Consider the following 11,864-nt stretch of genomic DNA (forward strand, 5'->3'; position numbering starts at 1 on the left):
TTTTTTACCAATACTGCAATACTTCAAGGGAAGGTAACACATTCAAATGAAGTATGAAATCCTACACTGCCATCTATTGGATAACTGAAGATTCTACATAACAACTCTGCAATAATTCATCAGCACTGAGATTGATGCATATTCTATATCATCTCATTTTCTGAATCGCTTTATCCTCATTAGGGTCACGGGGGGTGCTGGAACCGATCTCATCTGACTTTGGCCCAGAGGCAGGGGACACCCTGAATTGGTGTCCAGCCAATTGCAGGGCACCAGGAGATAACCAACCTTTCACACTCACACTCATACCTAAGGGTAATTTAAAGTGTCCAATCAGCCTACCATGCATGTCCTTGGAATGTGGGAGGAAACTGGAGTACCCACAGAAAACCCACGCAGGGAGCCCCTCTGGAAGCAAGGGAGCAGTGGTTCCAATATGAGGCCTTCCCAGATAACCGAGCTACTCCCTGTGGAGGAAACTCACTTCGGCTGCTTATATAAGTGATCTTGTTCATTTGGTCACGACCCTCACCAGATGAGGATAGGGGTGTGGATTGACCGGTAAATAGAGGGTTGCCTTTCGGCCCAGCTCGTTCTTAACCAAAGAAACTGATGGAGTATACTCTTGAACAGGACCCCACTCGGGGAAGGAGCTTATCCGTGACCTGGACAGAACATGCCACTTTTTTCTGACTAGGGACCATGGTCTCAGATTTGGTGGTGCTGATTCTCCTCCTAACCACTCTGTTGCAAAACATTGTAGTTAGAGGTCAAGATCGTGACCTGATGACGCCAACAAAAATACACCGTCTGCAAAAAAAAAAAAAACTCCCACAGGGGACAACATCGCACACATGAAGACCACTACAATTGGAACACACCCTCAATCCCCTAAAAGTGAACATAAATGAAATAAATAAGAAGTGAAGATAAATATTTTAAAACTATGTATATGTGGAAAGACTGGTGACCACATCTGCCTCACGGTTCTGAGAACGAGGGCTCAATTCACATTAGATACAGACCTCCCTGTGTGGCATTACTGTGTTCTCGCCGTGCCTGTGTGGGTTTTCCCACATCTCAAAAACTTGGATGATAGGGTAGACCTCGTCAACCCACATCTGGCATCCCGGACGCCTACAATGCCCTGATGGGCTCTCTAAAAATGTAAGAATGCTGTCTGAAAGCAGCACCAAAATAATTCATATGTTGTGCTTCATCAATTTGTCACAAGACACATGTATCAGGTACTAGTCAAGAAAAGCCTGATGTTAAAAAAGGCTCCATAAAGTTGATTGTTCAGATGATTTGCTGCTCATCTATTCTTTGTTCCCAGTGCTGTTCACCTGTGTAGAACCTTCCTTAATCAAACTAGTTTCAAATTAGTTGCCTTAAGCCTTTGAAAATGTTACCAAGTACAAGGAAAAGATATGACTGTCAGCATTTGCCTTAGTGTATGAATAAGATCCTGAATTCTATCAATCCACAACCAAGTGAGGTAACCAAATCTGCTAATGTTTGCACAACCTGTGTAAATAAAGGAGGGAATGATACACTGTGCTTAATTTCTCTTACACAATAAACAGACAAGGCTGTAGAATTGTGTGTCTTTTTCAAACACCACCTTCTGTTAAAGCAGTTAAAATGACAAAAAATATGGCAGAAATAAAAGTAAAATGCTGTAGCATTGAAAGTGGAAAAAATTTAGATCATTTATCATGGTCTACTAGGAGTCAAAGGCTGAACCGTGTTGCCAGATTGAGTGGCAACTCTCTTTTATTTCCTAATGAAACATTAGACTGTGTTTGACTTCACATGTTCTATTGTGCAATATTTTGGTTAGAGTTTACTGGAAAAGAATATGAGGAATTCAACCTCAAGTCTCCTGACCTTTAAAAAAGAAATACATAAAAAAAGCTAATCATAGAATTGCCTATTATCCGATTGGAGCCTTTCAAATTATGAAATCTGATACAAATCCAATACCTATCAGACCAGATATCTGCGACTGCCAGTGCATTGCAAACACGCATAAATGTAAGGTTAGGGCAATCTAAGTACAGTGAATGCTCATACATTCTCTAAGATATTTTAAAATCTCCATTTTCCATGTTGCTTTTGTCTGTGATTTGTTGTTAAGAACTGTTGAAGTGAGTTGGAGAGCTCCATTGATAAATAATGTTTGCCAAAATCTAGTGGTTTCAACTGCCAATCACATTGCATTAAAATTTTGGGGGCGTTCTTGGCAAAGACGCGCATTGTACTGTAATTTTGAACGATACATAAAAATATAAAAATAAAAAACATATATATATATATATATATATATATATATATATATATATATATATATATATATATATATATATATATATATATATATATATATATATATATATATATATATATATATATATATATATATATATATATATATATATATATATATATATATATATATATATATATATATTTATTAAGGTTTTGTTTTTTTATGTAGTTCAAAATTACAGTAAAGTAACTGCCCTATTTTAAAGTGAAAAATTAAATTAAACATTGATTATTCGCGCATTATTGTTTACTTTTGCGTTTTGACTGCACAATGTCGTGGCTTAATCGAAAAAAAAGTGTAAATCCAGCCTGAAGCAAAATTGTATGCTTGTCATCTTTTTACATAATACAGCAGCTGCAAAGGTGTGGTATTAAAAATTGAGGCAGCACTGCTGATTGCAAGACATGTCATTCATTAAGTGTTGTACCGGCCCTGACAAGCTTGTGCCTCTCCCTGTAGCGTGCACCTAAAGTGCAGTTAAAAACTCTTGTCACAGGTGAGAGCAAATACTATAAGTCAAGGCCCGTCGGTCTGGTTGTCGCTCTTTGCTCGTCAGCTGCTTGTCTGGGTCGCCAAGCAGGATGGTTGACTCACTCGCCTATTTCCTCTTGCACAATTGTGTATGTATTGTTCTGAGACAAAAGGGGTCGTACCAGTAAGCGCAACAAAACAAAAACACAGCAGGGGTGTGTGGGCAGGAGGGAGGAGCAAGGAGCTAGTTTTCAGTTGATACAAGACAATGCATGATGGGATACCAGCTGCTGACACGCGAGACAAGCTATGCCTGAACATTCTCAGGCTACTGATACACAAGTGAACATTTTTACTAGAGCATTCCAAGTTACTGGGAGACCACAAGAGCCAAATTGTGTGCCCTTCTCAAATACTAGCCTGATATAGAGATTGAAAATATAAATTAGCCTTGTTAACATTTTTTAATGAAAGTTAAAGTAATCCTGTTTAATTTGTTCCATCAACACACCCATAAATCAAAAAGAACACCTTTTATACTGAAAGTAACTTCTTTCAAGGAGTGGTTCGTACTATAAAGAGCACACTACATGACATCTACAGGTAAACAATGTTTTTTAAAAAGCTTTAAAAAGATCTCTGACGTATCTACCATATGTAAAATAAAATATAAAAATGAGTTAATGGGAGAGCAAGAATTTGAAAGTCATCACTCCAGATTTGCTTAAGTGGAAGAACAAGCTGTGGACGATGAAACCAGAGTAGAATAGACAATGTCACGTAAAAAGAGAAAGGTTTATCAAGATAGTATTCAGCAGTACTTGAGCTCTTCTTTCCAAAGATTGAACCTAAGTACCTTAGGAGAGTAATGATTTACAATACAGAAGGTCAATAGCAAAATGGCTTCAGAAGAAACATTACGTGCTCTGAAGGGGTCCAGTGAAAGTTATGACCAACTCGAGTGGGATACTGTAATATAACTTCAGGAGAGTTACTATATTCATACCTGACAATTCAGCCCACTGTTTTGTCAAGAAGAATGTTTCAAAAGAAAAGAAAATAATTTTGTGATTGACAGGGACCAAGACTTTCTGAAATGAGTCACCACATGAGATATAATGAGGAGACAACCCCAGAAAAGCTTATAGTTAGTCTAGTCTGTTACAACAACCAGTTATGGTACAGTCACATCAAAAAGAAAAAAAACTTACGTTCTTCTTCGTTTGCATGAACAAATGATGCTGCTCTTGATAAAACATCCAGTGGTGTCTCCATGCTAAATTGTCTGCAGGACAGAGCATTGGGTTAAAGCATTGGTACAGAATACACAAACTAGTACAAATCTGTATGCAATACACAAACTGTGATTTATCATGATCATAAATTCTACGAGACACAGTTAAATATTTGAGTGTTTTTCATTTTTCCGGGGATGCATGTTACGATGTTGGTTTAAGCATTATAATTAGTGTTTGGTTTTGGTGTGACGAAAGCGTAGCCTGTTCTAAAATAAACAACAAGAAAACAAATGCATAAATTGTGATTTCTGGAATTTTCATTTGAAAGGATCTCTCTAACAGTGGACATGTACCCACGGCAAAAATTTCAGACCCTTTCTTTATTTCTAAGTGGGGGAACTTGCACTACAGTATGATGTTAAAATACGTACTTAAATACATAAACTTATTGTATAAAATAATCACATTTAAGTTTGAGTGACACATCTGAAACAAATGATTGCAACAATACATTGGAGAGAAAAAGACCATTATTTTTGCCTCATTCAAATCATGCAAAAACTGATTTCAATGCAAAAAAACACTGTCTTACATTCGGGCCAATATTATAAGATATGCAAAACATGCTCACAGTGGTTAGTAAGTAAGCTAGTGGTCAAGCACATCTGTCGCCAGGTTTTCAGATGTAGAGTTTAGAACCAGACTACCTGTGTGAAGTTTGCATATTTTTGCCCATTGTTGTGTGTGTTTCTCCACACAATACAAAAAAAGGTGCATGTTTGCTTCCTTTAAGGCCTGAAATCAATGGCCTCCAAGTGTGTTGCCAATCCATTTTCAATGAGTGGAATTCAGCGTGTCCTCATTTCACAATGGTATTAAACATGACATTGTATGGTACCAGAGGGCATATGAATAGGTTTCCAAATATTTCAAGGCCCACTTGGTTTACACTGTAACTTTTGTACTTTATTTATGAGACTGGTTTATATTTATTGCCGTAAATATTTGTTATACAAAAGCTTATTCTATCTGTGCTCATTCTATGATACTATAGGTTAGAGATGATTATGATATGACATTCAAATGTTGCCAAGAAGTAGTATATTATACATTTCATAACATAATAATACAAATGTTAGAATTATTACAGTGGCTTTAGTTTGCATCATTTTTTTATAATTTCTTAAAAAGTAAGGTGAGTATAGGTGTGTTAGTACACACAGTGTCATGTCTATTACTTTTAATGATGTGTTCTGCAAGCACCTATAACATGTATGCTAGTGTTATTACATGCATGTTGATGTTTTAAAATGGTACACCGATGGGGTCTTCCTTAACTGGGACAAACGAGATATGGCTTTCAATTGAAATTGAAAACCCATACCACCAACAAGTCCGTTTTAATGGTTATTCCTTGTGCCTAACGTGGCCCAATTAATAGATACTCGGGTTAAGCACCCTTAGCCATGAACTGGGAGAGCTTTCAAGATTTCAAACTGTTCTCAACAAATCTCAACCTACCTCTTGCATGTTTGATTCTGTGTTCTGGCTGTGTCTGAATTAGCATGCCTATGGCCACCTCTTAAATGGCATTACTTCTCTGTACATTGTTATTGTTGTTGTTCTTATTATTGTTTTATGATTATTATGTGAGTTGGTGTGTCGGTATATGTATTTTTCTGTTTATATAGTGTAAACACATGCAAAGGAAAAAAGTTTTTTTTTAAACCCACAAAAATGCAGGTCCAGTTTTATAACCGGACTTACAATTAATACTCTGTATTGCCCATTTAATGTGAAAGTGAGTGTGAATACTTGTTTGCAAATGCACTATAGTATTCAAAGTATTCACTCACCTTCCTTGATTCGTTTATGGACTGAAGAGACATCTTTCTTAATCCATATGTTTGTAGTTGGAGCACCTCGAACTCTTCTGGGAAAGCTTTCTACAAGGTTGAAGGGGATTTTTTTTTTTAAACAATTGTTTGACAATTCTTCTGAAATATAATATAAAAAATTATATCATTACACACTGATGTTGAATGAGAAGGCCTTGCTATCGGTCGCTGCTCTAATTCAGTCAGTTTGAGGTCAGAGTTTTGTATGCCAGCTAAATATTACATTTATCCACATATACTAATGATCCACAGTCATGTTTCAACAAGAACAGGCCATCTCCAAAACTGTTCTGACAAAGGTGCAGCAGAAGCTTGGAATTGTATAATTGCTGAATCAATCAGTATTTTCTCACTGCAATATTTTTGCATAACTCCATGCTCCCAACTGTGTGGGAATACTTTTGGGGTGGCTTGTCACTACTCCAATATGACTCATGTACAAAGTAACGTTCTGAAAGAAATGTACAGTATATGAGTTTGTTAGTTAAGTTAGTTTGTTAACTTGAATATTTTGCAGAGTCCTGACCTTAACCCAGTGCCTAGCAATTATTTCATATTGTTTAAGAAACCGTCATAACTTTGACATTACAATTGTTTCAACAACACAACAACCCACAACATTACTCAAAATCTAGTCTTTTTTAATCAGACAAATCTCAAAACAGCATGTGAAATGTCCAACAAGAGAGCAAAAAACTCTGGATCATGTTTACCCTAACATTAAAAGGGAGCCAAACCACTCTCACACTTGGGACAGTCAGACCATGTCTCTTTGTTCTTGGCCCCTGCATGCACTCCCCTCAGCCTGCAAACAAAGCCCCAAAGGCGAACCATTACCACATGGCCAGATGACGCCCTACACCGACTCCAAGACTGCTTTGAACAGACACAATGGGAAACTTTTCACCATGAGGAACTGGGCACATTCACAGACATAGTACTGTCTTTCATCAGGTATTGAAGGACTACATCACTGTGGAGAAGACCTTCCAGGTGTACCCAAACCGGAAACCGTGGATGTCCAGCCAGGTCCGATCACTCCTCTAAGCCCGAGATCCAGACTTCAGATCCTGTGACAAGGCACTCTACAGTGTGGCTCGCACCAACCTGAAGAGAGGCATTAAGGCTGCCAAAGCAGACTGCAAGAGGAAGATAGGAGGTCAACTTGACGACTCCCGAATGATGTGGCAGAGCATACAGATGCTCACCAACTACAAGGGCTGAGCTGCGACCCCTGAGGACTCCGATGCGGCAAGTGTCGGTTGACCTAAACAACTTTTTTGCCCGCTTTGAGACCCAAGCCCACCACCCAGTCACACCACCTCCACCTCCAGTACATCCCACACCAAGCTCAGAAAGAAGCTCCACCCCATTCACTGTGGCGGTAGTAGATGTGAGACGTGGAATCAACCCCAAGAAGACCACAGGAACAGATGGAATACCAGGAAAAGTACAGTATGTGCTGACCAACTGGCACCAGTCATCACAGGCATCTTCAACCTGTCACTAGAACAAGCAAGCCTGCCTAAAATCAGTCACCTTCATCCCAGTACCCAAGAAGTCACCCGCAAAAAATCTGGGCAACTACCACCCAGTAGCTCTTACACCAATCATCACAAAGTGCTTTGAAAAACTGGTACTGAAACACATCAAAGTCTCTCCTCCCCTCATCCATGACCCATATCAATTTGCATATCAGTCGAGTAGCTCCACCAAAGATGCAATAACCGCCGCTTTGCACACTGCACTGAGCTACCTTGAAAAAGAAGGGAAGTATGTCAGAATGCTCTTCATCAAGTAGAGCTCAGCTTAAGACCATAAGACGGGACATTCATATCCCAAAATTCACCAACCTGAGGCTCCCACCTTCCACCTGCTCCTGGATAAAGGACTTTCAGGTCAACAGACCCAGCACGTGAAGCTGGGTCGCCACCTCTCATCCGCCTGCACCCTCAGCACTGTCTTGCCCCAAGGCTGTGAGCGGAGTCCACTACATTAGTCGCTCTACACAGACGACTGCAGACCCAGGCACCCTGAGAACTTAATTGTGAAATGTGCGGCTCGAAACAATGATGGTGCGGATGATCACAGAGGGGAATGAAAAGGCCTAGAGAAAAAACTATGTCGAGAAAAAAATTAAGTAGTCAGACTGCACAGTTCATTTTGTGCGCCAGTAGGAAAATCATGTTATTTTACACTTAAGTAGGGTTCACTGGAATGATTGACAACTGAGTGTGAACCATCGGGATGAGAATCAACATATCCAAATCTAAGACCATGGTCCTCAGACAGAAAAAGGTGGCATGCCCTATCCGGCCAGGTCAGGGATGAGGTCCTTCCCCAAGTGGAGCTTAAGGATATCGGGGTCTTGCGAGGGAAGAATGGAGAGTGGGATTGGTGTGCCATCTGCAATAATGCGGACTCTGCATCGGTCCAACGTGGTGACAAAGGTGCTGAACCAAAACGCAAAACTCTATTTACCACTCGCTCTACATTCCTACCCTCATCTATGGCCACGAGCTTTGGGTTGTGACTGAAATAAAAAGATCCTGGATTCAAGCGGGTGAAATGAGTTTCCTCCACACGGTGTCCGGACTCTCCCTTAGAGATCTCCGGTCATCCAGGAGGGGCTTGGATTAGAGCTGCTGCTCCTCATCTGATTAGGATGCCACCTGTAAGCCTCCCTGGTGCGTTGTTCCGTGATGCGCTGGGGAGACTGTCTCCTGGCTTGGGGACAGGGAAGTCAGGACTTCCCTGCTGTATATGTTGCCCCCAGTTCCTGGCCTCGCATAAACGGATGAATATGAGATGAGATGGGGTTATACACACATTATATCATTATAAATAATTCATACATATACAATACAGTCCAAAAAGGTTGACACTTCATTCATACGTTTTCTTTATTTCCATGACTATTTACAATGTAAAGTCAACCCTTTGAGAAATAATAAATATATTCTATAGTAACAACACTAATAAACATTCTCAAATACTTTCTTAGACTGTTTCAATTCAAACTCAGCATGATACAGCTTTTCTACTTGGCTTTACTGAGCCATTAATGTATTTCTATTTTTACATTTTTCTTCATTTACCAGAAGTATTTGTGAGAGCATTTTTTCCTCCAAATGTGGAGCCGACTGTGCTGCAAAGCTATGCAAGGAATTTGTGGATTTAAAAAAAAAAAGATACAATTCTGACTGCATTCTTTAAATGCCTCCCTACTCAATATTTCGCACGAGTAAATACACAAACAAGCTCACTACGAATGTTGTTACATAATCAAGATGAAAATGAAAACAACATCACAAAGTTTGTTCCAGTCGTAAAAGGAAACTCAAATCACCACAAAGAGTGTCCGCATTCCTGTGCAACACACTTTGAATTACTTCAACCCCAAAACTCTTGACCAACCCCAAAAACGTCTTCGATGACAATTGATAGTATTAATCAAACAAACAAAAAAGCCTCCGTTTGTGACATACTCGACTGAGCTCCATTACGGGAAAATACCACTTCCAACACAATAATTCCACTGCAACAAAATTAGATATTTCATCACCATTCCCGCTGTATTGTTATTCCTATATTAAATTTGATGAAACGTTCCTCCTAAATTTTTAGAGTAAATGTTTCAAATCGAAAACGGGCACGAAACAATGTGACAACTTATTGTTTAGTAGCACGTACCTCTTCTTAGCGCCACTTTGGTATCTCCCAGTAGTACGACGTACACGCAAAGGAAACAACGTGTAGGGGAGTAAATATTCCACAGAGATCCGAAGCTTATTCCGCGTCTATACTGCTCCCTGGGAGGGAGGACAATAGTAGTGTCTGAGCTGTCGGGAATAACTTGGGTAACGAGGAAAAGGAGGAGCCGGAGGAAAGAGAAGGAGGAGGCAGGAATGCCGGGAATGATGGAATTCGGTCGCTAGCAGGTGGTAAAAGTGACGCATGATGATTGGAGGAGCCTCAAAGACATGATATCATCATAAATTATGCTAACGATGAACGTCACATCCTCTTAAGGCGTAACCGCTGCATTTATGGCGCATTCCGGTGCAGTCTTCTCTCGATTATTGCGACTCCACTTCTTTGCAATTTTTTTCTGCTATGATTTTTATTTTTTTTAAATAATAATGATTTAAAGTTCATAAACATGTGAAAAAACCCAACAATAATAATAATTTATAGTTAATACAAATGTGAAAATACCCAATAAAAATAATTTAAAGTTCCTAAAAATGTGAAAATCCACTCTAAAACTCCTTAGAAGAAGCCACTCCCCATTCTTCGGCTTGCTACTAGGACTCGGCAATGAAGATTTTTTTTTAATTATAAAAAATGTGAAAATCCACGCTGAAACTCGCAAGTGGAAGCCACTCCCTGAAAAACTCACTGGAAAAAAGTTAGTTATAATGGGGGTGACGTTACTTCACGATTTTTCGATTCTCACGGCCATGTCTGGTCTACTTTAACCGTGAGATTCAAAGGATTATACATTACTACTGGGCTCTGATTGTTTATCATGTTAAATTTTCTGAACATTGACTCTACTGTGCAGTTAAAGCAAAACAAAGCATTTTTTCATATTTTCAAGTGTTTTCCCCCCAGTTTGAAATTGAGAAAGTCAACAATGAATTGAAATTAAATCAATGCAATGCTTATGTTGTCATTCTAGAAGTATAACTACATTTAAAATTTAAATGTAGTTATACTTCTATATTATTTATTTGATGTTATTTGTGAACTTTGTAAAAAAGCTTTAAATTTTAAAGCTTTTTCACAAAGTTCACAAATAACATCAAATAAATAATCAATAGATAAGTAGTCAAGAGCAAAAATAACAACACATAGATGAACAATCAATAAATATAATAAATAAATAATTAACAAATCAGTGATAAATAAGTAGTCAACATAATAAATCAGTAATAATCAACATAGATATATAGTCAATATGAATAAGCGGTCACATAAATAAGTAGGTACACAAAGTGACGAAACTTGTTAACCCATTAAGGTTTTAATGAAAGTCAAGAATTTAGTCCTGAGCAATGTTCCCTCTAATGTTTCCATGTTTTGGCATACAGACAACCTTCCTGGTACACTGGGGACCAGTGTGAGCAACATCAGCAGTGTTCACTAGGGCCACACACCAGTATCACCCTGGTCATCACCAGGTGTATTTCTAATATCCATAAATGATCTAGTCCAGGGGTGGCCAAGTCCGGTCCTCGAGATCCCCTATCCGGTCTGTTTTCCATATCTCCCTCCTCTACCACACCTGAATCAAATGATCAGCTCATTAGAGAGCTGTCCAGGAGCTTGATACCGATCCAGATTATCTGATTCAGGTGTGTTGAAGGTAGACACGTAAAAGACTGGATAGGGGTTCTCGAGGACGGGACTTGGCCACCCCTGATCTAGCCATGATAACATTTAATGATTAAAATCGAAAATTTTACCTGTCCTCACTTGTCATTTTCATTCAAATGACTTTTCTGCTGAATGTGTCACTTGGGTTAGTCTAATTTCCATTTAGTCCCTAGTTTTCCCTCGGAAAATGTGCTCACAACTTTACCTTCGCTGCATGTTTTGCATAACAGACCTTTCTCACTCGAAAAACAAAATGTCTCCCAGTTTCACCGCTTGTTCTTCTATTTGCACATAATCCGACAGCCATTCCAATTTAAAAGATGCATAGTTCTTTTTTACTCTGGTTTGGGGAGTCGACATATCACATTCACTTTAGTAGAGTTAGCTTTAGCCTAATGCCCAAGTACTGTCAATGCTGTGATTGGCTGCGTAGTGTAATTGCATTGTATCCATTGATTGTCTGGACCCCTGTCACCCAATGAAAGCAAAATTATACAGAAACAAAGTTATGTAACAAATTCATTTGCATTGCGTACACTGTGC

The 11,864-nt window shown here is 38.9% G+C and overlaps 1 protein-coding gene across 2 annotated transcripts in view; it reads right to left on the reverse strand.

Moving 5' to 3' along the window:
* vgll4b (vestigial-like family member 4b) overlaps positions 1–9,910 on the reverse strand; it is a 36,832-nt gene extending 26,922 nt beyond the window's left edge. Inside the window, exons 1-3 of one of the 2 annotated variants that reach the window (XM_077725605.1) lie at positions 9,633–9,910; positions 5,898–5,987; positions 4,015–4,088 (exon numbers count right to left, since the gene is read on the reverse strand). In XM_077725605.1, the coding sequence (XP_077581731.1) occupies positions 4,015–4,078 (64 nt within the window). In that variant the 5' untranslated portion in view covers positions 4,079–4,088; positions 5,898–5,987; positions 9,633–9,910. The remainder of the gene's footprint in view (positions 1–4,014; positions 4,089–5,897; positions 5,988–9,632) is intronic. The other variant, XM_077725606.1, reaches the window with a different exon arrangement.
* Between the last annotated feature and the right edge of the window lie 1,954 nt (positions 9,911–11,864).

Source organism: Stigmatopora nigra, chromosome 10 (assembly GCF_051989575.1).
Source record: "Stigmatopora nigra isolate UIUO_SnigA chromosome 10, RoL_Snig_1.1, whole genome shotgun sequence".
In the NCBI taxonomy this organism is placed as follows: domain Eukaryota; kingdom Metazoa; phylum Chordata; class Actinopteri; order Syngnathiformes; family Syngnathidae; genus Stigmatopora; species Stigmatopora nigra.